Genomic DNA, 24709 nt, shown 5'->3' with positions numbered 1-24709 from the left:
TTGCAGATGAGAAAACTAAGGCTGAGAGGGAAAATGACTTCTTCTTGGGATCCACCCCTGCCCCCCATCTCCCAGTCCCTTTTAGGTTCCTACTTGGGAGACTTGACATTCACGCAGAAAGTCCCCACAGTGGCTAAGGATCAAGTTTTAGGGCTTGATGAGAGAGCAGGGAAGGGGTTCACAGGACCCAGGCAGGAAGGATGAGGGCCAGACCTGAGCAGAGGGGGTGAGAATGAAAGTTGTCCCTGAGTGGGTCCTAGATCTAAATAGGACCCAATAATCTCCTTGGAGCCTCATGACTTCCTAGTAAAGTCAATGCCATCATCTCCATTGTACAGCTGGGAAAACTGAGGTTCAAAGAGGCTAAGTCACCTTCCTAAGGCCACATAGCCAGTAAGAGACAAAGCTGAGGCTTCCCCTCTGGTCTCAGACTCCAAGTGCAGGCCCTTCCTGCTGCTGTAGCTGCCCATCTTTTCTGGAAAATCAACTTCACTCAGAAAAGAGCTCTCATCCTGCCTTGCTGTAGAATGGCTGTGGCCTTGGCCCAGTCCAGTTGCCTCCCTCCCTGGGTCTTAGCTGAGTGGGGAGGGGGGTCTACTAGATGTCTGAGGTCTGCCTGCTTGCTCTTCTAGTGGGTTCCAGTCTCTCCACAGCTGGGTACCATCCAGGCTACTCCCCATCCTACCTCCTCTCTCTAATAATTAATCTCCAGCCAACAGTCCCAGCTGCAGTGCTTTCATCATCCAATTACCGGAGTTACTGGCACAATAAATCTTGGTCACACAAATGCAGGCAAATCTGCAGCTATTTTCATGGCCATTACTGTGCATAGGACATTAGGACTCAGGTCATTTGCCTTTCTGACATGGAGTCCTGCCCCCCACCCCCTATCTTCACCATCTTCTTTCATTTTTCAGTGGCAGCTGCCTCCCTCCCCCATCATCTCCCAAGCACCTGCTCCTCCCTTCCCCTCTCCCATCTTTAGGCTGTAGGCCAAAGATCAGAAGACTGTGTGACCTCGGCCAAGTCAATTCTCTGACCTTCAATTTCTTCACCTATAAGACAGAAAAAGCATGATTGACCTTATAGGGTTTTGTGAAACCTAAATAACCCAAGGTGCAGTATACATCTCACTGGTGGTAGGTACGACCTACTTCAGTGGTCTTTGCTATTTTTTAATAGCTATATATATAATTTAATGTATATTAGGAAAGATATATCAAACCCATGATTTCATGAATATTATTCCTTAGGAGACCATGAATTAGGTATTTTCATAAAATATGCTAAAGAAAATTATTAAGAATCCATGGATTTAGCAAAAATCATGGAGGAGGCATATGAATGAGAGAAACTTGAGAAACGTTGACATAATGACTGTGTGCTGCTTGCCTTCATCACTATTTGCTCTGTTCTCCACCTTCCCTCAGTTTCTGCAGAGGGGTGTGTGGTGCCCTACAGAAGAAGGGGACTCATTCTGTTCTGAGAGGCTAACTTGCTCTAGTTCAGGGCCCTTCATTCATGTGAGAACCACCTCCCTCCCCTTGGGGCCTGTCCCATGCAGGCCCTGTGCTGGGTGCTGGGAACACAGAGCTCAAACGACAGCCCTGCATTCAGGGAACTCCCAGGAACTCTCCTCTGAATCTGGCAAGGGAGCTGTCACTACCTTTACCTGACAGAACATACAGCAGGACTTTCCTTGAGTTCTGGATTTGTGGAATTGCAGTGAAGGCCCAAAGCTGAGGACAAGAGGCTCAAAGACCACACTCTGTAAAGAGAGACATGAAGGAGCGTACACATGCACACACACACAAAGAAAGGACATAGGAGGGAAGGGGGGGGATGTTGGGGTGGCCTTGTGAACACTGTGGTGTTTGTGCTGAGAGTCACTGCCATGATGGGCAATGGAGAGTGTGCCCAAGCCCTGCATAGAAGCTGGGCGTGCCTGCCAGAAAGGGAGCCTCACCCTGGCATCTGGGCAGAAAGCTTGCTGTGCCGAGAACTCAGGCCCACCCTGGGACTGCCACTGAGCAGCACAGAGGTAAAGGGGTATCCAGTGGCAGGAAGCCTGCTGAGAGGTTCTGGTCCATCCAGCAGAGCCTGAAGGGAACATGGTGAGTACTGCAGGAAGAATGCACAGGACTCTCTCCCAGTGTTTCCTGGCTGTAGGCAGGCATGGAAGATCACAGGAGTTTCGATGGCTCCATACAAATAAGCACACAGATTAAAATAAGGGAAGGATCCACAGGGCTGTTCAGATGGCCTCAGACCAGGTAAGCCTGACCCCACCTCAGCAAGAGGTTGGGCCCTGGGCCTCTGAAGGGAGTCCAAGGAAAACTCGGCTGCCCATCTCTGAGTGAGGCTTGGCAACAGCAGGCACAGAGGAGAAACTGAACATTGTGCCAGGAAAGTCATGCCCACCAACTCCCAGCTAACAACAGGTCAGCAGAGTCCACCAGCCTTGGAACCAGAAGCAGATCTCATGCTCACACGCACACACACATAGAACTTCCTCCTCTGTAAAGCCACCATCCCTCTTGGACATCAATTTCTCCTTGAGGACAAAAGAGTTATAAAACTGCCTCAGGGCAGTTTTGAAAATCCAGGCAGAGACTGCTGTTCTGCCACCAACCATAGGCATTACTGCTTAAAATTCCAGGGTGCTTGTGGCCTGCAGGGAGTTGGGGGAGATTGCCACCTGGTGGTCAATGTTGGCAATGCCATGGAGCTTGCAGCAGAGCCGGGGACTGGGAGTCCTCACGCTCAGAGCCAGGCCTGGCTATCTGTATGACCTTGAGCAAGTCACTTCCACTCTTGGAGACTGTTTTCTTAACTAAAATGGGGAATAACGTTGCCAGCCTTGCAGAACCATAGTGAAGATTAAACCTATTGCACTACTGTGCCTGTCTTGAGCAGGGCCTCAGTAAAGTTTTGATCCACCTGGGTCTTGTTCCCGCAGGATATGAGCAAGGGTCAGCTCCAGAAGACAGAGGGGAAGGAGAGCCATGCTCATAGAGATCCCCAGCTCCCCAGGTTTCTTTCACTGCCTGCCACCCAGGACCGTCTTTCTGTGTGTGTGGAACTGTTCTTAACCTAAATCTGGACAGCTCTTTGGATTCCAGAAGTTCAGAACCGTGAAATGCTGACTCTAGAGTCTGGATCAGGAGAGCTCATTCCAGGCCTAGTTCTGTCACTAACTTGCTATGTAGCTTTAGTCAAGTCACCTGGGTAATATCTAAGCTTTGGTTTCCTCTTTTGTACAAAGCAGGTAATGATTCCTGCCCTGCCTTTCAGCTCTGCATTGTGCTATAACTCACTTCCTTACCCTCAACTCTGGATGGAAAGTCTGTTACACGCACATGCTTGCACCTGGTGCTTTGGGGAAAGAGGCAGCAAGGGCAGCATCAGAGCCTGGAGCAAAACAGCTCAGTCACAGTCACAAGAATGCAATAGCAGCAGGAATTAAGAGTTAGAGGTGATCAGAATATAAGCTCCCAGGAACTCTCAGGTTCTTGGGAAAGACTCTATGCTTCACACAGAATATAGGATGATGAGTTGCAAAATCTTTTTTTTTTTTCTTGAGATGGAGACTCACTGTGTTGCCCAGGCTGGAGTGCAGTGGCACGATCTCAGCTCACTGCAGCCTCCGCCCTCCGAGTTTAAGCGATTCTCCTGCCTCAGCCTCCCAAGTAGCTGGGATTATAGGCACCCGCCACCACGCCTGGCTAATTTTTTGTATTTTTAGTAGAGAGGGGGTTTCACCATCTTAGCCAGGCTGGTCTTGAACTCCTGACCTCGTGATCCACCTGCCTCAGCCTCCCAAAGTGCTAGGATTACAAGCGTGAGCCACCACACCTGGCCGATGACTTGCAACATCTTAAGAAACTGAGGGAAAGTGTGATCCTAGAAGGGTGGAGGAGCATACAATCTGAGGACTTCCATGTTACCCAGATCTCTGACTCACTAGAGGGACTGTTCTGGGACTTGTGGGACTGGTTCGCTGGGAGACACTCCCACATGGGAAGCACTGACTACAGTATTATTATCCATACCTATCCACCTGAAGTTGTTTCCAAGCCTTGGACAGAGCTGTGTAGGGACCATGGTCTCCTCTGACTACTCCTTACAGATACCTCAGATTTTAGACTTTTGTCTTGCTAGCCCCAGGCAGTCTTACAGATAACATGTCCTAATCAAATTCAGATCTAATCTCGTTTGGTAAAAGAGACCAAAATGATGAGTTCTCAACTCTGTACCCAGTTCAGGTGACCCTCTCAGGCTTGGGGACAAAGCTACTTGCCACTCGCCACTTACCACAACTGCCTACCCTATCATTTTCACTTATATACACACTCATTCAACAAGCTCTGTGGGGCCCATACTCTGTGCCAGGCCCTAGGCTGGGCACTGGGAACACAGGATCAGATGTGGTACTTGTCCTTGAGGAGCTCACAGTCTAGAGAAGGAGCCATATATAGCAACAGAACATTGCACACAGAATGGGCAGTGCAATGTTAGAAGGTGCACAGTGGAAGGCCAGAAGTGGGGCCTACCTGATCTGGGGACAGGGCAGGCTCCCCAGTGAATGGCACATTTAAGCTAGATCCTGAGAGGAAAAGGAGGAATTCTATCAAAGAAGGAGAAAGAGCATTTCAGACAAAGCAAGGTGTACACAGAGGCATAAATACTGTGACCTGTTCAGAAACATTGGGCTGTGTATGGAGGACTGTTGTGGGAGATGGGGTAGAGAGATCAGGCCCTGAACACCCAGATAAAGGCTTCATCCTTCTGGCGAAGGAGCCATTATGTGGGAAAATGGATTGGAGGGCGGCAGGGAGCTGGAGGAGCAGTGAGGACTTGCTTGAGCAGTCTTGACAAGATGTGGCAGGCCCACAGCCTTCACTGCCTCTAGGCCCCCTGAGTGGGTCACTGTGGTTCCTTCAGACACAAGAGAGACCCCTTATGGCCCCAATCCCACTGACAGACTCTGCCTCCTGGGCCCACTGGCCCTGCCCAGACATGAGAGTGGTGTATTAGTCCGTTTTCATGCTACTGATAAAGACATACCCGAGACTGGGCAATTTACAAAAGAAAGAGGTTTAATTGACCTACAGTTCCACATGGCTGGGGAAGCCTCACAATAATGGTAGAAGACAAGGAGGAGCAAGTCACGTCTTACATGGATAGCAGCAGGCAAAGAGAGGGCTTGTGAAGGGGAACTCTGCCTTATAAAGCCATCAGACCTCATGAGACTTATTCACTATCATGAGAACAGCATGGGAAAGACCTGCCCCTATGATTCAATTACCTCCCACTGGGTCCCTCCCACAACATGTAGGAATTTAAGATGAGATTTGGGTGTGGGAACAGCCAAACCATATCATTCTGCTCCTGGCCCCTCCCAAACCTCAGGTCCTCACATTTCAAAACCAATCATACCTTCCCAACAGTCCCTCAAAGTGTTAACTCATTCCAGCATTAACTCAAAAGTCCACAGTCCAAAGTTTCATTCGAGACAAGGCAAGTCCTTTCCACCAACGAGCCTGTAAAATTAAAAGCAGGTTAGTTACTTCCTAGATACAGTGGGAGTACAGCCATTCCAAATGGGAGAAACTGGCCAAAACAGAGGGGTTACAGGGCCCATGCAAGTCTGAAATCCAGCAGGGCAGTCAAATCTTAATGCTCCAAAATAATCTCCTTTGACTCCCTGTCTCACATCCAGGTCATGCTGATGCAAGAGGTGGGTTCCCATGTTCTTGGGCAGTTCTGCCCCTGTGGCTTTGCAGGGTACAGCCTCCCTCCTGGCTGCTTTCACAAGCTGACGTTGAGTGTCTGCAGCTTTTCCAGGTGCACGGTGCAAGCTGTCAGTGGATTTACAATTCTGGGGTCTGGAGGACAGTGGCCCTCTTCTCACAGCTCCACTAGGCAGTGCCCCAGTAGGGATTCTGTGTGGATGCTCCAACCCCACATTTCCCTTCTGCACTGCCCTAGCAGAGGTTCTCCATGAGAGCCCTGCCCCTGCAGCAAACTTCTGCCTGGACATCCAGGTGTTTTCATACATCCTCTGAAATCTGGGCAGAGGTTCCCAAATCCCAATTCTTGACTTCTGTGCACTGGAAGGCTCAACACCACGTGGGGCAGGAACCATCACATACACATTGTGCACACATTATGGGCTAATATGATTATTATAGGAAAAAATAATAATTAGGGCAGCTCCCATGTTTTGAACACTGTGGAAGCTGCCAAGGCTTGATGTTTGCACCCTCTGAAGCCATGGCCCGAGCTCTACATTGGCCCCTTTCAGCCACAGCTGGAGCAGCTGGAACGCAGGACACAGCACGCAGGACACGCAGGACACAGCTGGGACGCAGGACACAGTCCCTAGGCTGCACACAGCACAGGGACCCTGGGCCCAGCCCATGAAACCATTTTTCCCTTCTAGGCCTCCAGGCCTGTGATGGGAGGGGCTGCCATGCAAACCTCTGACATGCCCTGGAGACATTTTCCCCATTGTCTTGGGGATCAACATCCGGCTCCTCTTTACTTATACAAATTTCTAGAGCCAGCTTGAATTTCTCCTCAGAAAATGGGATTTTCTTTTTTATCAAATTGTCAGGCTGCACATTTTCTGAACTTTTATGCTCCACTTCCCTTATAAAATTGAATGCCTTTAACAGCACCCAAGTCACCTCTTGAATGCTTCACCGCTTAGAAATTTCTTCTGCCAGATACCTTAAATCATCTCTCTCAAGTTCAAAGTTCTGAAAATCTCTAGGGCAGGGGCAAAATACCACCAGTCTCTTTGTTAAAACATAACAAGAGTCACCTTTGCTCTATTTACCAACAAGTTCCTCATCTCCATCTGAGACCACCTCAGCCTGGGTTTCATTGTCCATATCATTATTAGCATTTTTGTCAAAGCCATTCAACAAGTCTCTAGGGAGTTCCAAACTTTTCCACATTTTTCTCTCTTCTTCTGAGCCCTCCAAACTGTTCCAACCTCTGCCTGTTACCAAGTTCCAAAGTAGTTTCCACATTTTTGGGTATCTTTTCAGCAATGCCCCACTCTACTGGTATCAATTTACTGTATTAGGGTTCTCTAGAGGGACAGAAATAATAAAATAGATAGATATACAAAGGGGATTTTATTAACTCACATGATCACAAGGTCCACAGTAGGCCATCTGCAAGCTGGGGAGCAAGGAAAGCCAGTCTGAGTCCCAAAACTGAAGAACTTGGAGTCTGATGTTTGAGGGTAGGAAGCATTCAGCAAGGGAGAAAGATGTAGGCTGGGAGGCTAGGACAGTCAAGTCTTTTCCCGTTTTTCTGCCTGCTTTATAGTCTAGCTGCACTGGCAGCTGAGTTGATGGTGTCCACCCGGATTAAGGGTGGGTCTGCCTTTCCCAGCCCACTGACTCAAATGTTAATCTCCTTCAGCAACATCCTCACAGACACACCCAGGATCAATACTTTGCATCTTTCAATCCAATCAAGTTGAGTCAGTTTTAACCATCACAAGTGGGAAGAAGGCAGGGAGGGGGAGAACAAGCTCATCTTATCTCCATCTGAAGCCCATTACACAAATGCATTCTAGATCCTCTCAATAAGCTAAGAGGTGAGAGTTGTTGTGCCCACTTTACTGAGGAAGAAAAGTAGGCTCAGAATTTAGTGAATTGCCCAAGGTCTCACTCAGCTAGTTAAAAAAGGCAGTGGGTGGGTGGGGAGAGAAAGGAAGGTGAGAGGGAACGGAGGGCTTAAAAAAAGTGCTAAAACTTGAGTTAGAATGAACACTTGTCACTTCTGCTCAAAGCTCCTCTTCATTGCAAGCATAACCTTAATTTAATTTTTCTCTCTTCACTAAGAAATGACATTCTTCTAAATGTCATTTAAGTGTTTTCCTCCCTACCTCCCAGTCTTGTCGCAGAAAATAGATTTTACTAATTCCTACCCCAAAGACCAGAGGCCCCATTGTTCAGTACAGAGGTCTTTTTTGAGAGTGGTCTAGAGTGCTCTAGGCAGAGCAGGCATATCCTAGAGGCATCCCCCCATAGCCCTGAGAGAGGAGAACTCAGCCTGGCTCACAGGCCCAGGTCAACCTCTTTCAGACAGTGCAAGGAGAGCCAGCCTTTGGCCCCAGTATCCCCAAAGAAGCCAGGCATGGACTCCTCAGCCCAGCATACTCAGGCAGCCATGATTAGCCTACCTCGGACACCCCAAATCAGGATTTCCCAAGGTCTACCCTGTGCTAATTAGAAAAGGTGCCCCTTCTGACAGTTGCAGCCTTATAACTGCAAGGGCTGGGAGCTCCACTCTTGGCTGGATTTCAGGCCTCATTTGCCTCTTGGCCAGATACTTCTGTATGGGGCACCAACAGTAGCAGCCCTGCTCAAACACATCCACCTATCTGAGCCCCTGAATCTGGAACCCATCTGTCCCTAACTGGTGGGATCAGCCTCAGCACCTTAGCAAGTATAAGTGTGTCTGCCACCCCATCAAGCTCAGGGAAGTCTGACAAGGATCTGCCCCAACTCTGGGCCTAGTACAAGACCTATGCCCTCCCATTTGGAATGCCTGAAGCACTGGGATACTCACTGGCCTTGGAAGCAGACATGGAAGCCTACTCTCCCAAGAGCTGTAAGGACATTATAGCTTTCCTCCAAGTGAGCATCTTCATATGAGGGGTGGAGATTGACTCTGGCCTCAAGATTCATCTTTCCTGTTAGGTCTTCCCTCACTGATTTCTACTGCCACCACCATGCTGGCCTTTGGGAGCCTCACTCTCCACTTTCAGGGCTCTAGGTCGGATGTGTTCACCCAACTATTCCTTACAGCCATTGACACAGCAGATGCCAGGCTAGAGTGTTCAGACCAGGCTTTAGAAAAGGTTTCTGAGTAGCAACAAAGAACATATTATGAACCTGGATGATTGGACTGGCAAAGTAGATCTTCCTCAGCTCCAGTCTGGGATTCTGTCAATGGCACCTTCCTGAATCCATGGCTCACTTTAACTCGGGCTGCTGGGGATCATCCTTAGGGTCACTTCAATGCCATAAAGTCTCAAATGAAAGGAGTGTGTCAAGAAAGGCAAGAGTGTCCTATCCTACCCAGGACCTACCTTTGGGTTTCCAATTTTGAAGGATCTCTGCTTCTCCAAGTGATTAAAAATAGAATGGCCATTAATTCATTCAACAAATACTTAAGTCCCACTATGCTAGGGGATGAAATAATATGGTAAACAAACAAACTTGGCACCCTCCCCTCAAAACTCATACCTGCCCATAGGACTTGGTGTTAACCCAAAATGCATGGCCTATAACCATAATTCAACTTCAAAACAGAAACCTGAGCTTCCAAACCAGGCACATAGAGTAGCAGGAAGGGCACTGCAGCTTCTTGACAATTTTCCAATGCCTTGACCCCAAAGAAACCTGAATCTGGGGTCGCTTAGGGGAGGGAGCTAAGGAGAGAGGTATCAAGAAACACAGGAGGACCTCTGTCTTTGGCCACAGTGTGGTCACCAAAGGCAGAACATGAGAGTCCAGATCAGACATAGGGTCAGGTTATTGTCTGGATGATGGGTACAATGAAGCCCCACACTTTTCACCCTTGAATCTCGTATTTGACCCACAAACCCATGGAGTTTAGCAATCTCTAGCTTGGCAACTGTCCAGACATAGCTTATGCTCTGTGCTCTGACCCTTGTTCTCCCCTTTGCAAGGATAAAAAGCCCCTTCCACACAGCTGAGTCCTTGGCAGCCCAAGTAACTCGAGGTCTCTTTGTCCACAGACTATCCAGTCCTTGGCTGAGCCCAGAGTCTTACAAACCTGCTGTATGGGTGGTGAAACATCCTGTGCCCACTTGTCCAGATCTGTGCTCATGCTATGATGTTACCTTTATTGGAAAGAATATCAGTAGGAATTCCAGGTAATTACTACGTCATGAGAAAGCTAAATTTCTGACCCAGGAAGGATACAGCTGACTGACAGACTAGGGACACAAGTTGGACACCTGTTTGGGAAGTGAAGCTTGATTCCATAGGAACAGTAGTAGTAACAGTCTATATTCCTCCTACCTCATGAGGCTGGCAAAAGTGTGAGTAGGAGGCAGGTAAGGCAATATATGAAGAAGTAAGTACCATAACATAATTCTACTCCAAGAGTGGTCTGTGCACCTGCAGCATTGGCACTACTTGGGAACTTGTTACAAATGCAAATGTTCAGGTCCCATCCCAGATTTACTGAATTAAATTCTTGTGGAGGGGGAAGCTTGAGGGGCAGTGGGTCCAGGAAACTTTTTTTTCTTTTAAAAAACCTCTTCAGGTGATTCATATGCACACATAAATTTGAAGGTATTGCTAACACATCTTAGTTCAGGCTACTATAACAAAAACACCTTAGACTAGGCAATTTTTAAACAGACACTTATTGCTCAGAGTTCTGGAGGCTGAAAAGTATAAGATCAAGCTACCAGCAGATTTGGTGTCTGGTGACGGCTTGCTTTCTGCCTCACGGATGGCACCTTGTTGCTGCATCCTTACATGACTGAAGGGCAATGGGGCTACAAGCCTCCTCGGGTCTTTTATAAGGTCACCAATCCCATTGATGAGGACTCTGCCCTCATGACCTCATCACCTTCCAAAGACCCCACCTCTTAAGACCATCATCTTGGGTGTTAGGTTTCAACATATGAATTTGTGGAGGACACATATATCCAGACCATCACATACACATTGTGCACACATTATGGGCTAGTATGATTACTGTAGGAAAAAATAATATCAGGGCAGCTCCCATGTTTTGAACATCTTCTATGTGCCAAAGGTTTAAACTTTTATCTAAAAAAGTTTTATCTATCTCCAACCTGTGACTCAGAGATAAAAGGTATTTTTATTATTCTTTTTTTATTTTTTTGAGGCAGGGTCTCACTCTGTTGCCCAGGTTGCAGTGCAATGGCGCGATCACAGCTCACAGCAGCCTCAACCTCCTGGGCCTCAGGTGGTCCTCCCACCTCAGCCTCTCGAGTAGCTGGGACTACAGGTGCGTGCCCCTACACCTGGCTAATTTTTGCATTTTTTTGTTGAGACAGGGTTTCACCATGTTGCCCAGGCTGGTCTTGAACTCCTCACCTACCTTTGCCTCCTAAAGTGCTGGGATTACAGGTATGAGCTACCACGCCCAGCCTATTCTAGTTTTTACAGATGAAAAATCTATATTTTCCCAAGTGACTCAACCTTTCCAAGGCTCAGTTTCCTGATTTGCAGGTTGGGGACAATGCCTTGCTTCTTTGGCTGTTGTGAGGATTAAGGATGATGTGTGAGGGACCATCCACATTGCAATGGTGGGCTGAGACCTAGTCACTGGGTACAGCTTCAGAGACTGCCCCATAGTGGGGAAAGGCAGAGACAGGGCTACTGGCTGTAGTCCCAAACAGAATCTATCTCCAACTTGTGACTCAGAGATCTGCCTCATGTCTGAGGCCTCTGGCACTAAGTCAGCTTCATCTGCTATCAAGTTCTGTTTACCACTTAAGAGAATCCAGGTTCTCATTTCTGATTCTATTCCTAGTTGGTGACAACAGAAACTATGTTTAGGATGACTCTGAGTCTTGGAAGCCATCTGATCTGAAGCTTGGGGGCACTGGAAAATAATCTCCAGCTAGGTCTGGGCTTCCAAGGAGAGAAATGAATGCATTTCTCTTGGATATAATGGAAGGGAAAAACCTTTGGTTTGAGAGGTGACTCTAGTGCACTGTAAGACACATTATTACAGTTGCCTCATCAGCTGCCTCTTACCAGCTGCTGAATGTCCACCATGTTCCAAGGACTTAAGAGGCACTATCTTTGCCTCATATCAACCTGCAAGGTAAGCATTGCCCCTCAGTTCTGCCTCTTCTTTGCTATACAACAAAAACAGAGGTTTTTGTCACACTTACTGGTTGTGCGACATTGGAACGTATTGTGTAACCTTGCTGAATCTCAGCTTTCCTAACTCTAAACAGGCTTGCTGAATTAAGCAAGAGAATGTATGTATAACCCAAAGTACATAGTAGGCACTTTACAAATGTTATTCCCCTTGTACTCTTCTTCCTATACTGTAATATACCTGGCCTTGTGGTGGGCACAGAGGACAGAGACCACTCAGACCAAGTCCCTTCCCAACCACTTGGGGCTGAGATTTCCCTCTTCCATACCCAGGCTGGGTTGTTCCTCATAGCAGGGGAGCAAAAAGTCTGGGGCACCGTCAGAAGGTTGGTGAAAATCATCAGGCCTGCAGTTGCTAAGGATGGACTAAGGCAAGGCATGATGGTCGTCCACCTTGGAGTTCCCTCCTCAGTGGGCCCTGCCTTCCTCCCCTCTTTCTGCATCACTCTCATTCTTAGCATCCAACGGTCAAACCTTGCCAGTGCTGAAGGATAATGGAGATCAAAGGGAGGATGGCAATTTATCTTCTTCCTATTGACACAACACTTCACTGTTTTCTAAACCCTTTTGAGGATTCACTAACTCATCAGATCTACACCACTCTCTGGTGAGGGGGCTGGGCAGGGGTTGTGCTCATGATAGAGCTGAATCAACTGGTTCCCAGGAGGGCCAGTGACTTGCACAAAGTCATCTATCAGGTTACCGACAAGCTCTAGGACAAGGACCTTGAACTCCTGGCTCCTCCTAGTCCAGTTCTCTCTCTGTTATAGCCCAATGTCTCTCCTGGTAATGTACTGTTAGGTAATACTGTTCGTCAAACTTTAGTATTTAAAGTAATTTCTCAGACAATCTTCATGCGACATCACCAACAGGTTAACAAAGCCATTAAAGCTCATAGTGATTGGAACCTGCAAACATGCCACTAGAACTTAGCGAAGTTGATCAACCTGTGATTGTGTTGCCTACCACTTAAGATGTGTACGCTGCCTGTTGCACAGCTCTTGCTTCAATTCCAAAAGCAAACTCTCTCACTTTGGGAGGTACTGTGTCAGTTACTATCACAATGCTCGTTGCTACTTTTGATCAACTTTATACCCTCGTTCCAGAGCTTAAAGAATTCATTACTCCAGACAGATCAATCTTGGGAAAAGAGGGTCAAAATGCTCCATGGTTCATGGCTGACTGGAACAAAATGAGCAACTTCAACACAAGTGCAAAGTTGCTAAAGCTGTCTCCTGATATTACATTGTGTGCAAGCTGAGTGGCAATCCAATGCAACAAATCGTCAAAAGGTTTAATGCTCTACTATCTGCCGTCAGGCCTGGAGGTGTCTCTGTCAGTCGATCTAGATCCTGTGCGTGACTTTAAAGAGGCTGCATCATGGTTAACATGCAAACGCCTTGACATCAAAATCACATACTTTCATTTTAAACTTGATACTGACCCAAGCCTAGGGATGACCCCGTGTGCCTTTATAAGCCAATCTAATCTAAACTCATTGCCACATTTTCTGAAATGACACCATATGTGACAATGCATAGGTTCATTGAGGAAGGTTTCAACCATGCAGCTTTGTTGCCTGGAGTAGGTCATGACATCATGAGGTTCCTGAGGGTAGGAAGATGCCTGATTGAGGAACATGGTGAGGAACTATTTCCTTTCTTCAAAGTATTAGGCTACGAGGATGTGAGGAATTACCACCCACTAAGTCCCCAAACCTCTGCATGGCTGTAAATGCATGCAGATGGAAACTGGACACGTCATTCAGGGACTATCAATCAACCAAGGAATCTCTGTCAAAACTGCCAGATCATGATGTTGATGAAGCAGTCTCAAAGCCACCCCTCAAAAAGGCACTTATAAGCAAAGAGGATGAAGATGGATTACAAACCGCATACAACGTAACCAGAGAGGAGATCAAGGTAGCTGTAACACCCAAGCCAGGCAACGAGCAAGTGGGGATTCTATCAAGGCTTCTTGAGGCAATAGAGGCAAGAGAGTGCATGCAAACTTAGGGAAAAAAAAGAAAAGTTAACTCCTCATGGCTTACATTTCAGTTCCAGGTAGTGACTAACAAGTTTAGGTAACAATTAATCAAGTTTCTGTGAGGATGGGTACTTAAATTCTTTTGGTTGCAAGCTATATATATAGATATGTCTAATTCAAGCTAGCTTAAGAAATAAAGGCTGGTGGGTCACTGGTTCCCACAACAGTGAAGGACCCTACTGGCTATCATCAGGACTCCTGCCGCCTCTCAACCCTTATCACCCTTATCAGTTTCTGCCTGGCTCCCTTCTTTCAGTTTTCTACTGACACAGGCATTCTCCACCAGCCAAGGATGTTTTTCTGTGATTCAGCTTTCCAAAAGTGCTAGGATTACAGGTGTGAACCACCATGCCCAGCCTGAAAGCTTTCCAATAGTGAAATTAAGAGAGCAGACTGACCTTCTGACAGAGCTTAGGAGTTATGCTGAAACATTTGGCCAAATTCAGTAGTGCCTTAAATGTCTCAATGGAACAAACAAAGTCAAGTAAAAATTAGCAGTTAAGTTAAAGCTATCATTCCACTTGATTTGGCTGTTAATAAATATTTGTGGCCCCTTCAGCTACAAGTTGAGAATAATCTCAAGGTGTTTTGAAAAAAGGGTAAGATATGCAGTGGCAAGCACCAGCATTGCTGTCAGTGGTGACTCTCTACCTCTGGCTCCTCCTCTTAAAAGCTAGTGTATGACATTGTGTTCTGTAAGTAGGCATTGTAATCCCTGCTCTGCTTCCCTCAATAGGTAATTATGTTCAAATAACAATGTGTAAAAGTGCAAAGGATTATCATTAGTAAAGTTTCTGAGAGTAAAAGTTCTTATGAAAAACTAAGAAATTGCCTCAAATTCATTTTTTAAAACAAGTTGGGTACAAACTAGATATTAGTATAACAGTCATCTTACAGTTTAAGAAAAAAAAAACAATAGTCACCAGAATTAAGTTCTTTATTCCTCTTTGTTGTTTCAAAGAACGATGGTAGTTTTTATAGTACAGAGTATTTCTGGCACTCAGCATCACAAAGCCAAGACACAGTCAGAACACATCGAGCCTCAGAATCTCCTTTGGGGGCCTGGAAAAGTAGTAACTATAGAAAATCCAATTAGGGACAGAGGGAAAATACCAGTGAAGTGAGAACCCCAAATCAAGGCTTGGCTTGATTAGGCTGCCCACTCTTCTCGAATAGGCCATAAATTTTCCCCACTGCGCCTTTTGGGCTGTGATCCTTGGGAAAGCCAGGGACAACCAAGCTTAAGCCAGAGAAAGGCCCATCCCAGGAAGTAGTGTAACTGACCTGGGAGCAGGCCAGAACAGAGAATATACATTGAGGGTGACTGTTCAGCAGGTTTTGAATGCTACACAATCTACAAAGGGATGCAACATCCTTCTCCCTACAGCAGAACTCCCCCTAGCCTTCTCAATTAGCTCCAGAGGCCAAGGATGGTTGACTCATTCATTCATTCAGTGTATCTTTACTGCTAGCTACTCTGTTTCAGGCCCTACGCTGGGTGCAGAGGACAAAGAGAGGAATCAGACATAGTCCTTACCTTCAGGGAATTCAGAATATGACAGAAAAAAGCTTATATTTTTAGATAAGCCACCGTGATTCAAGGTAAAAAGGACACAGTGAGGAGTCAGTCAAGGAGTTCACAGCCTAGCAGCGGCCTAGAGGGCACAGCCTATGGTAAGGACCAAAGGGAGGCCCAGACTATGAATTCTGGCACTGCAGAGACAAGATGCATGGCCTACTGAAGAGGTGGATTATGGCCTACTCGAGAAGAGTGAGAAGCCTAATCTGGTGAAAGTGAGATATCAATTCCTACTGCCCTGGGGAGGAGGCTGTGGAGACTCAGGTTGACCTTTGCGGGTCCTCTGGGCTACCCAACAGGCAGGGTGAAAAGCCTCTTACCCATGGCTGAAGCTGCTTGATGTCCTGTGAATATCTGAGGGGAGACTGGTGACCAGGGGAAACAAGTCCAAATTAAGCACCCAGACAATGGCCTGAGGTGAATAGTAAGAACATGAACACAGCCAGTAGGCTGTGTCGGCAGGAGGCTGGCCTGGGTACATACCAGCAGCAGGAGGCCCCTACCCATGCTTCCTGCACTCTCAGTGTTGGGCCATGTGTGCTGGAAGGATCCATTCTAAGAGTCCAAGGGACAGAAAGGGGGCTCCTGAGGGCAAAGGACCGAGGCCTATGTAGTCCTCTCTACATGCCTGTAGATTATAGGCCACCCATCTGCTTTCCTCTTTTCTTCACAGCTGCTACCACCTGCCCTGTCTTTTCCACCCTATCAATCTGAGTGGCTGAAATGGGTTCAGTTAGGGTACCAGTATCATGGAATAGGTCCCAGGGCCCTGAAGGCCTTGGGTAATTGGCACAGAGTTGGAGTGTCTATAGCTGTCTTTGTTGGTCATCTGGAACTTGGACAAGTTAAGCCAGCTTAAAGTTGCAGTGTTGGGTTAGGACCTTCTCCACAAGCTAAGTGCCGGCTTGTGCAGGTCTCTCTTCCTTCCCACAGGTTTCAGGGAACAGCTCCAGCCTGTTGTCATTTCTTCTTCACAGCAGCTACTACCTACAACATCTCTCTAGCCTAGGCCTCGTGTCTGTGACACTTTCTCTTCCTAAGGTGCCAGGACTCTTCTGATCTGTTTGTTTTCTTCACAGCTGCCATCACCCACTCTGTTCCTTTCTCAAGTCTTTATTCTGGATTTCCCCTGTTCCCAACCCCCTTTTCTTACTATTCCTGAGATAAGAACACAGGCCTGCCCCAATTAAAGAGTTTCGATGCTAGTCATTATAGAGAAAAAACATGAGGCAGGGGGAAGAAGTAAGAGGAGGGCAATTTGGAGATGGAACTCTTATGAGTACTGGTATTAGACATCTCTGGGTCACAATGGCACAGACCAAGGTCCCTGCCTTGACTCCCTTCTTGAGTAGTCCTAAAGAAGTTGATATTCTCAGCTGGGCGCGGTGGCTCACGCCTGTAATCCCAGCACTTTGGGAGGCCGAGGCGGGCGAATCACAAGGCTAGAAGTTCAAGACAAGCCTGGCCAACATGGTGAAACCCCGTCTCTACTAAAAATACAAAAAATTAGCTGGGCGTAGTGGCGGGCGCCTGTAATCCCAGCTACTCGGGAGGCTGAGGCAGGAGAATCGCTTGAACCCAGGCGGCGGAGACTGCAGTGAGCTGAGATTGTGCCACTGTACTCCAGCCTGGGCGACAGAGTGAGATTCTGTCTCAAAAAAAAAAAGAAGTTGATATTCTCATTCTTTTCATCCTTTAGCCCTGGTTGTACGACTTGCCCATCCTCCCTATTCCTATCCACTTGCAGTACAGTGTTCAGGAAAGCTTTGCTGAACAAGGAGTTTCTACTACTCAGGAGGGGGCGGCCCTTTTAATCCTCTCCCCTTCCCCAATTCCTCCCTGCACCAACCCTGCCCATCCCTAGACCTCCACCACCCTCCACCTGCCAACTTGACAGAGGTTTTCCCTGACAGTGGGCCTCATATAAGGAAGTAGAGGAAAGTGTGCATTATTTCACCCAACAGCTGGAAGGTCCTACATGTCAGGCTAAATGTAAACATCTTTACATTATAATAGACAATGGAGAACCACAAATGATTTAGAGCCAAGGAAGGGCAGTAGAAAGTACCTTGTATTAGGCACTCAAGAAATATTTAGATAAATGTATACATGAGTGAATAATTGTGTATTGGGAAGATTACCTTGGCAAATGTAGGAGAGGCTAAGGGGATTTTTAAAAGCCACTCTAAGCCATGGCTTAAGCAATCTGCTAAAGTAGGTAAAGTTAATCTCCACTTTTATCCTGTAGGACTCTCTCTACCCTACTAGTGCAACTGTAACCCCTAGCCTCCTAGGCTATATTTCATGACTAAGACTTGTTCTCTGTGGTCATTATACAACACCAAATATATTTAGTTGATACCAGTTTAAGCATTAGACTCCTAAAATAGGGACAAAAAAATAAATCTCTCATGATAGAATTTCTGTTGCAATAACAGGCTATGGGGGAAACAATCTAAGATAGGAACAACCAACGTGGTATCATCTGAGAGACTCAGCATGGACTAGGTTCAGCACGAAAACCATTAGACAAAAAGGCATCCCTACTTCACAAGTAGTGATTTCCATGGGCCTACACAAATAGGCCTGATTCTGAGATCTGGGGGTCTAGAGATCTTCCTAATGGTGAAGATCTTCTCACAGGTAAAGGAGTAGCTGGGCCAGGACAATATCCTAAGAAAAACAAACTTGAGGGAAACCCAGAAGCCTGGACAAGCCTTGGACAGACGACTCCAGGCATACTGAAGATGCAACTAAGAAAATTACATCAGGAGCTACCATCACCCCAACATATAGCCCAACATCTACAAACTCTCTCACCAGCTACATTTATTTTCTTGAATTTTCTCGCTCTTCTAGCCCCTTGAGCTCTTCTAGCTCAAGGAGTTCTGGTGAACTCCTTGAGGGCAGAGACTGTGGGAAATTCTGTCCAATGTTTTAAAGTCCTAATCCATGTCCTTTTCCCATCGGGAACCACCCTAATAAATGAACTTCAGGCCATCATCAGGGTAATGCCACCAGAAGCAATAGGCGCTATTATCCAGTACTACTGGCATTGAGATTCTCATTGTTCTCCCTAGAAAATGATGCTTTCTGGATGAGGAAGAGAAGGTAAGCAGAACTACAAAGCTGTAGAAGGTAGGAGCCTTCATGATTCTTCTGTTTTGCTCAATTCCTCTAGGATAGAGAGCCTACAGAGCTCTAAGCATTATTAAAAGGGTGTGGATATTTTTGTTATTAAAAATGGAACAAATCATACAGATCTGGTCTTCCTTCCTGCCATGACACCTGCTTGTAACCTCACACTTGGATGAGGGGTAAGTCATGTGAAAAGATAAGTCCCCTGGTTTCCATTTTGACATCAGAGTCCTTTATGCAGCCAGGACTTACTGATCATGAAGCATGCAGGCACTATGCTTGTCCTAGGGATGAGAAGATGAGAAATCTTAGAACCAATACTCTCATTTTACAGATGGAAATGTGAGGTCCAGAGAGTTCACGTGACACATCCAAGGTCCAAAAGCAAGCCAGTGGCAGAGCCAGGACCACATCCTGGTCTTCCAACTCCTAGTTCAGTGCTCTTTCCACTGCAGTAGCTAAGGCAAAATTTTCATTTTGGTCTTTGGAGGGGGAGAAGTGAAAAAAGGTAGGGAACAGAATATTAAATTTTTTGATTCTCTGTAGACTTCAGTAGCTTCTGTTAACCTGGCTGTAACTGCCATTTGCATCTATGGAAATTGGGTCCTAAGCCAATTAATAGCTTTTGAATTGGCTCAGGTTCCTACCAGGGCTGGTGCAGTCCCCCTGCAGGTGACTCAGGATCTCCCTGTGTGTAAACAGGCGGAAGGCAATCTGCTCACACTCTTGCTTGGTCCCACATTCAAACAAACACCCAAACAAGCCCTCCTCCTCCAGAGCAGCCAGATCAGAGTAGCCACAGGGCCCACAGTGCAAGATCCAGGGGCGGGACCAGCAGGCAGCCTCCAAGGGGGTCTGGTTGAGATAGATACCTAGGTCAACCCTCTGTTTCCTACTGGTTGGGTGTGAGTACAAGAGCCATGATTCTGACGGTGTTCCAGCTTCCTCCTCCAGCCTCAGTGAACTGCCTGGAAAGCTCTGCTGAATGGTGGGTGCATCTTTGCTACTAGAGTCCTGGCACCTGTGCGGGATCTCCAGGGGCCGGAAACTTACCACACTCCCTTGGCAACCATGTGGGGGCTCACAGAGCTGTCGACTCAGGGCCAGTCTCTGAAAGCCTTCACCATGGTCAGTGCTGAGAGCCTCTGCCCGGCACCTGTTTGGTGTCCGGGCACTGCAATACAGCACAGGGTGGCCAGCCCTCCCAGTCACCTCTGCCACTTCACATTCTACTGTAACCATGGGCCTAATGAGTCTACCATGGTGCCATGTGACCCCTAGGTCATCACTGTAGATCATCAGAGAATGAGGCCTGGTTTTACATGGTAGTTGGAAGCAAAAGAACCAGGAAGGGATGTAGTAGGTATATGCAGGGATGACCAGTCTCCCTGACTGCAGCTGGATGCCATGACCTGGGCCCACAGCAAATGTGGCCCAGTGCTTCAGCTCTGAGCCAATGACCTCCTCAGTCAAGTCCCTCACCTCGCTCCATGAACATCCAGCATCCTGACTGTAGATGAAGCAAAGGCGGGCAGCATTCCTGCCTGACACAATCTGTTGACGCTCTGTGACATGGCCTCGCACACAGATGAAGAACAGGAACACACAACCACTCTTCCGCTCCCATACAGGACAAGGGTTCATGGTCCGATGCCCAGGTAGTGTGGCTTCCATCAGTGGCTTCAGGGGCCCCCACTAGACAAGAAGAAGGGAGAAAGTAGGAGTGAGATACTAAAAGGAAAACGTGAAGCTCATTAAAAGTATTAGTATTTTTCATAAGTAAGAAATAAATGATATTGAAATCTATAAAATCATGAAGGCCTAACTACTCACTAAATTCTCGGATATTACAGGATAACTTACAAAGCTGGAAAGAGACAATGCTAAATGTTGTACAAGCTGTCTCCTCTGTCTGGAATGCTCTTCCTCATTTCATCTAGATTTCCAAATTATCCTCCATACCCAACTCAAAAGTCACCTCCTTTATAAAGCCTTCCATGAAACTCACTCTCCTCCCCTAATAAATTTATTGTATAACATTGTAACTTTTTATGACTGTCTTCCTTTTCTAGACTATGAGCCTTTTGAGGGCTTATACTATTAGTTACTAATATTGATTCTCCAGCATCTGGTACATAATAGGAGCTAAATATTTTTACAAAGAAAGAAAGACAAAAAAAAAGAAAAAAGAAAAAAGGAAAGGAAAGAAAGAAAAAAGAAAAGGAAGAAAAGAAAATCAAGGCAAACAAATACAGAAATTTTAAGCAAATAAAGGGAAATTTAAGACAAATTTTTTTCCTTCCTGTACTACACTGGGAAGGCAATTCATAACTTTTGTTGAAAGCTCAAGCATAGATTCAGAGACACCTAGTTCAAACCATGCTTTCATCACTTATTTTGTGACTATGGGCAAGTTACTTAATCTTACTTTACCTCAATTTCTTCATCAGTTAAATGGAAAATTTAATAACATCCTCACAGAGGAGTTATTACAAGGATACAATGAGATAATGCCTAATCAGACATATTGCAAATAAAGAAAGGTCTAATCTCCCTAACATATTTTCAAAACAATAGTAGAAATTGGTAAGAAAATTTCCAGGAATCCAACAGAAATGGGCAAAGGGCAAGATCAGACAACTCACAGAAAGAGAAAAAAAAGTTCAGCTTCACTCATAAGAGAGAAATGCAAATTAAAACTAAACTGACAATGGCCAGGCACAGTGGCTCATGCTGTAATCCCAGCACTTTAGAATAGCTTGAGCCCAGGAGTTCGAGACCAGTCTGGGCAACATGACAAAACCCCATCTCCAAAAATAAAAATAAAACAAAATAACTAAATTGACATAACATTTTACATCTATCAAATTAGCAAAATCATAAAGCTTGACAATACTGTGTTGGCAAATGTGAAGAAACTGGCACTTTCGTATGTGGATTGAAGTGCAAATGGTTCAACCTGTATGTAGGACATATATCAAAATTACAAATACATTTATCCTTTCCCATCATGCCCAATTCTGGGAATTCATCCTAAGATATATCTGCTCATCAAATTAAGTATGTATAAGATTATTCAAATGCAGCATTGCTTGAAGTAGCAGAATACTACAAACAACTCAAATATTCGTCAATAGAGGATGGGTGAAATGAACATGCAATACATGGGGGAAGACCTTTTTTCCATATATAGTGATATGGAAAGATTTCCATAATTTTTTTTTTTTTTTGAGATGGAGTCTCTCTTTCTGTCAACCAGGCTGCAGTGCAGTGGTGCGATCTCAGCTCACTGCAATCTCTGCCTCCCGAGTTCAAGCGGTTCTCATGCCTCAACCTCCTGAGTAGCAGGGATTACAGGCTTGCACCACTACGTCCAGCTAATTTTTCTATTTTTAGTAGAGATGGGGTTTCACCATGTTGGCCAGGCTGGTCTGAAACTCCTGACCTCAGGTGATCCGCCTGCCTCAGCCTCCCAAAATGCTGGGATTACAGGCGTGAGCCACTGCGCCTGGCCTGATTTTCATAATATATTATTAAATAAAGAAAGCAAAATACAGAATAATGTATGTAGTATGCTACTTTTTGCATCAGAAATGTGGAGGAAAGGGACTTCTGGTTACAGCAAACTAAATAATTGGACCAATCCTTCCACTAAGAACTTGAAAAGATAGATAAAATATTTAAACAAAAACAAAATATCTGAAAGCACCAGAGAGCAAACAAAAGAATGAAGAATTACAGGCTAAGTTCTTTCAGAGAGGTTGTCTGGTCCCTTTTCCCCTTAGGGTATCCTAGTAATTCTCAAAGAAGTAACTGAAAGGCTGAGAAGCTGAGCAAGTCATTTGACAACCTTATGGAGCAGGACAAAACTTGAAGGCCTGGTAAACTGTCATGTAATTTGAGATGGAACCTTAAAGGGCCAAATCCAAGGAATAAGGATGGAACTGAGGCAGAACAGCCCTTAAAATCATCACTCTAGAAAACTGGTTGACATTATCTATTGAGGTAGAACATACACATACCACATGAGCCAATAATTCCACTCCTAGCTACATACCCAACAAAATGTATGCCCACAGTACCAAAAATATGTATAAGAATATTCATAGCAGTATACTCTATACTTATAATAACTAACCCAAGTATCCAACAACAGTAAAATGGATCACTTAATTGTGGTATGTTCATACGACAGAATACTGTGTAACAATGAAAAACAAATTAGGGTTACACACAACAATTTGGATAAATCTCAAGAATACTGAACAAAAAAAGCCAGACCAAAAGAATACATAGATTAAAAATAAGCAAAACTAAACTCTAGGGCAATAAATCAACTTAATATAATCAACTTCTCCTTTGGGAAGGGGGGGGCCATAAGAGAAGCTTCTCAGATGCTGACGACATTCTATTTCTTGGAATATTAGTTGTGAGTTCTATATATGAGTCCACAAGTGTTGGCTTTGTCATAACTCATTGAGCTGACATTTATGTTTTATGCATTTGACATTTATGTTTTATGTTTTCTGTATATGTTATAACTTCACATTTTTAAAAGTTTTTAAAAGGGCTATTAAGAGTACATACTTGTTTTGCTTTGCTTCTGTATGAAGCAGTACTGAAAAGATAACAAGAAACAGTGATTGCCTATAAGAGGTAGGGGAATGGAAATGAGATATATATCTTTTTATACTATTTTTATGTTTCAGCTATATGAAATGTATTAACTACCTAAAACAAAAAATAAATTTAAAAAATTAATTTCTGTATAAATGGACAAAACAGATTAAGCAGGCTCAGATCATAGACTCTCAGAGCCATTTGCCTGAGGCCAGGAGTTTGAGATCAACTTGGGCAACATAGTGGGTCCTTATCTCTACAAAACAATTTTTTTTACATGATCTGGGTCTAGATAATTTTTACATTATCTACTTGGAAGGCTGAGGCAGGAGAATCACTTAAGTCCAGGAGTTTGAGGCAGCAGTGAGCTATGATCAATCACTGCACTCCACCCTAGGTGACAGATCAAGACCCTGTTTCAAAAACAAACAAGAAATCAAAGCCATAATGGACCATAAGGGTTATCTAGTGCTAACTCCCATCCCACGGAAGAGTCCCCTCGCAGTCTTCTTGATAAAAGACCATTCTATCCTTGAACTAAGCTAGTTCAACAGGGAATTCAAGATCTCTGGGACAGCCCATTCTATACCAGAGTGCCCTGAGCACACTAAACATGCCAGAGATATGTGATCAAGTCAGCTTACTTATTAAGCAGTCTAGTTTTGGAGAAGTCAGAAGTTTAGTCTTCTAAACTTCTTAGTGGCTGAGAGAAGAAAATTATTTGAGCCAGATATATCTAACATACAGTTGACATGAAGGTAGAAAAAAGAGTAAACATAGCATGAAAGCCTTGGAATCTAAGATGATCTCAACTAGCTGGAGCAATGGGACATATAAAACAAACTGAGGCTTGACAGAGATAAAACAGGTTGTGGCTTAAAAATTTGCATAGGCTAAACTGATTAAAGAACAAATGTAGGCTAGGTGCTGTGGCTTATGCCTGTAATCCCAGTACTTTGGGAGGTTAAGGTGGGTGGATCACTTGAGGTCAGGAGTTCGAGACCAGCCTGGCCAACATGGTGAAACCCTGTCTCTACTAAACATGCAAAAAAAATTAGCCAGGCATGGTGGCACACGCCTGTAGTCCCAGCTACTTGGGAGGCTGTGGCAGGAGAATTGCTTTAACCCAGGAGGCAGAGGTTGCAGTGAGCCGAGATTACGCCACTGCACTCCAGCCTGGGTGACGGAGTAAGACTCCATCTCAAAAAAAAAAAAAAAGAAAAAGAAAAACAAGAACAAATGTAATGGCCAACAAGCATATGAAAACATGTTCAGCATCACTAATTAATGGGAAAATACAACTAAAAAACACAATGAGGTATCACCCTGACACCTATTTGGACAGCTACCACACACACACACCAGAAAATCACAAATGTCGGTGAAGATGTGGAAAACTAGA

At 45.4% G+C, this 24709-nt stretch overlaps 1 protein-coding gene across 12 annotated transcripts in view; it reads right to left on the bottom strand.

Annotated features, from left to right (window-relative positions):
- The window catches only part of NEU3 (neuraminidase 3), a 48907-nt gene that overhangs the window by 11751 nt on the left and 12447 nt on the right, over positions 1–24709 (bottom strand). For 5 of the 12 annotated variants that reach the window (XM_054523546.1, XM_054523545.1, XM_054523548.2 and 2 more), the window contains one exon: positions 14890–20382. In XM_054523546.1, the coding sequence (XP_054379521.1) occupies positions 19303–20382 (1080 nt within the window). In that variant the 3' untranslated portion in view covers positions 14890–19302. 12 annotated transcript variants of the gene reach the window in all.

This window comes from Pongo abelii, chromosome 9, assembly GCF_028885655.2.
Source record: "Pongo abelii isolate AG06213 chromosome 9, NHGRI_mPonAbe1-v2.0_pri, whole genome shotgun sequence".
NCBI classification, from domain to species: Eukaryota; Metazoa; Chordata; class Mammalia; order Primates; family Hominidae; genus Pongo; species Pongo abelii.
The sequence above is the reverse complement of the archived record's forward strand: the minus strand, read 5'-3'. Positions and strand labels throughout refer to the sequence as shown.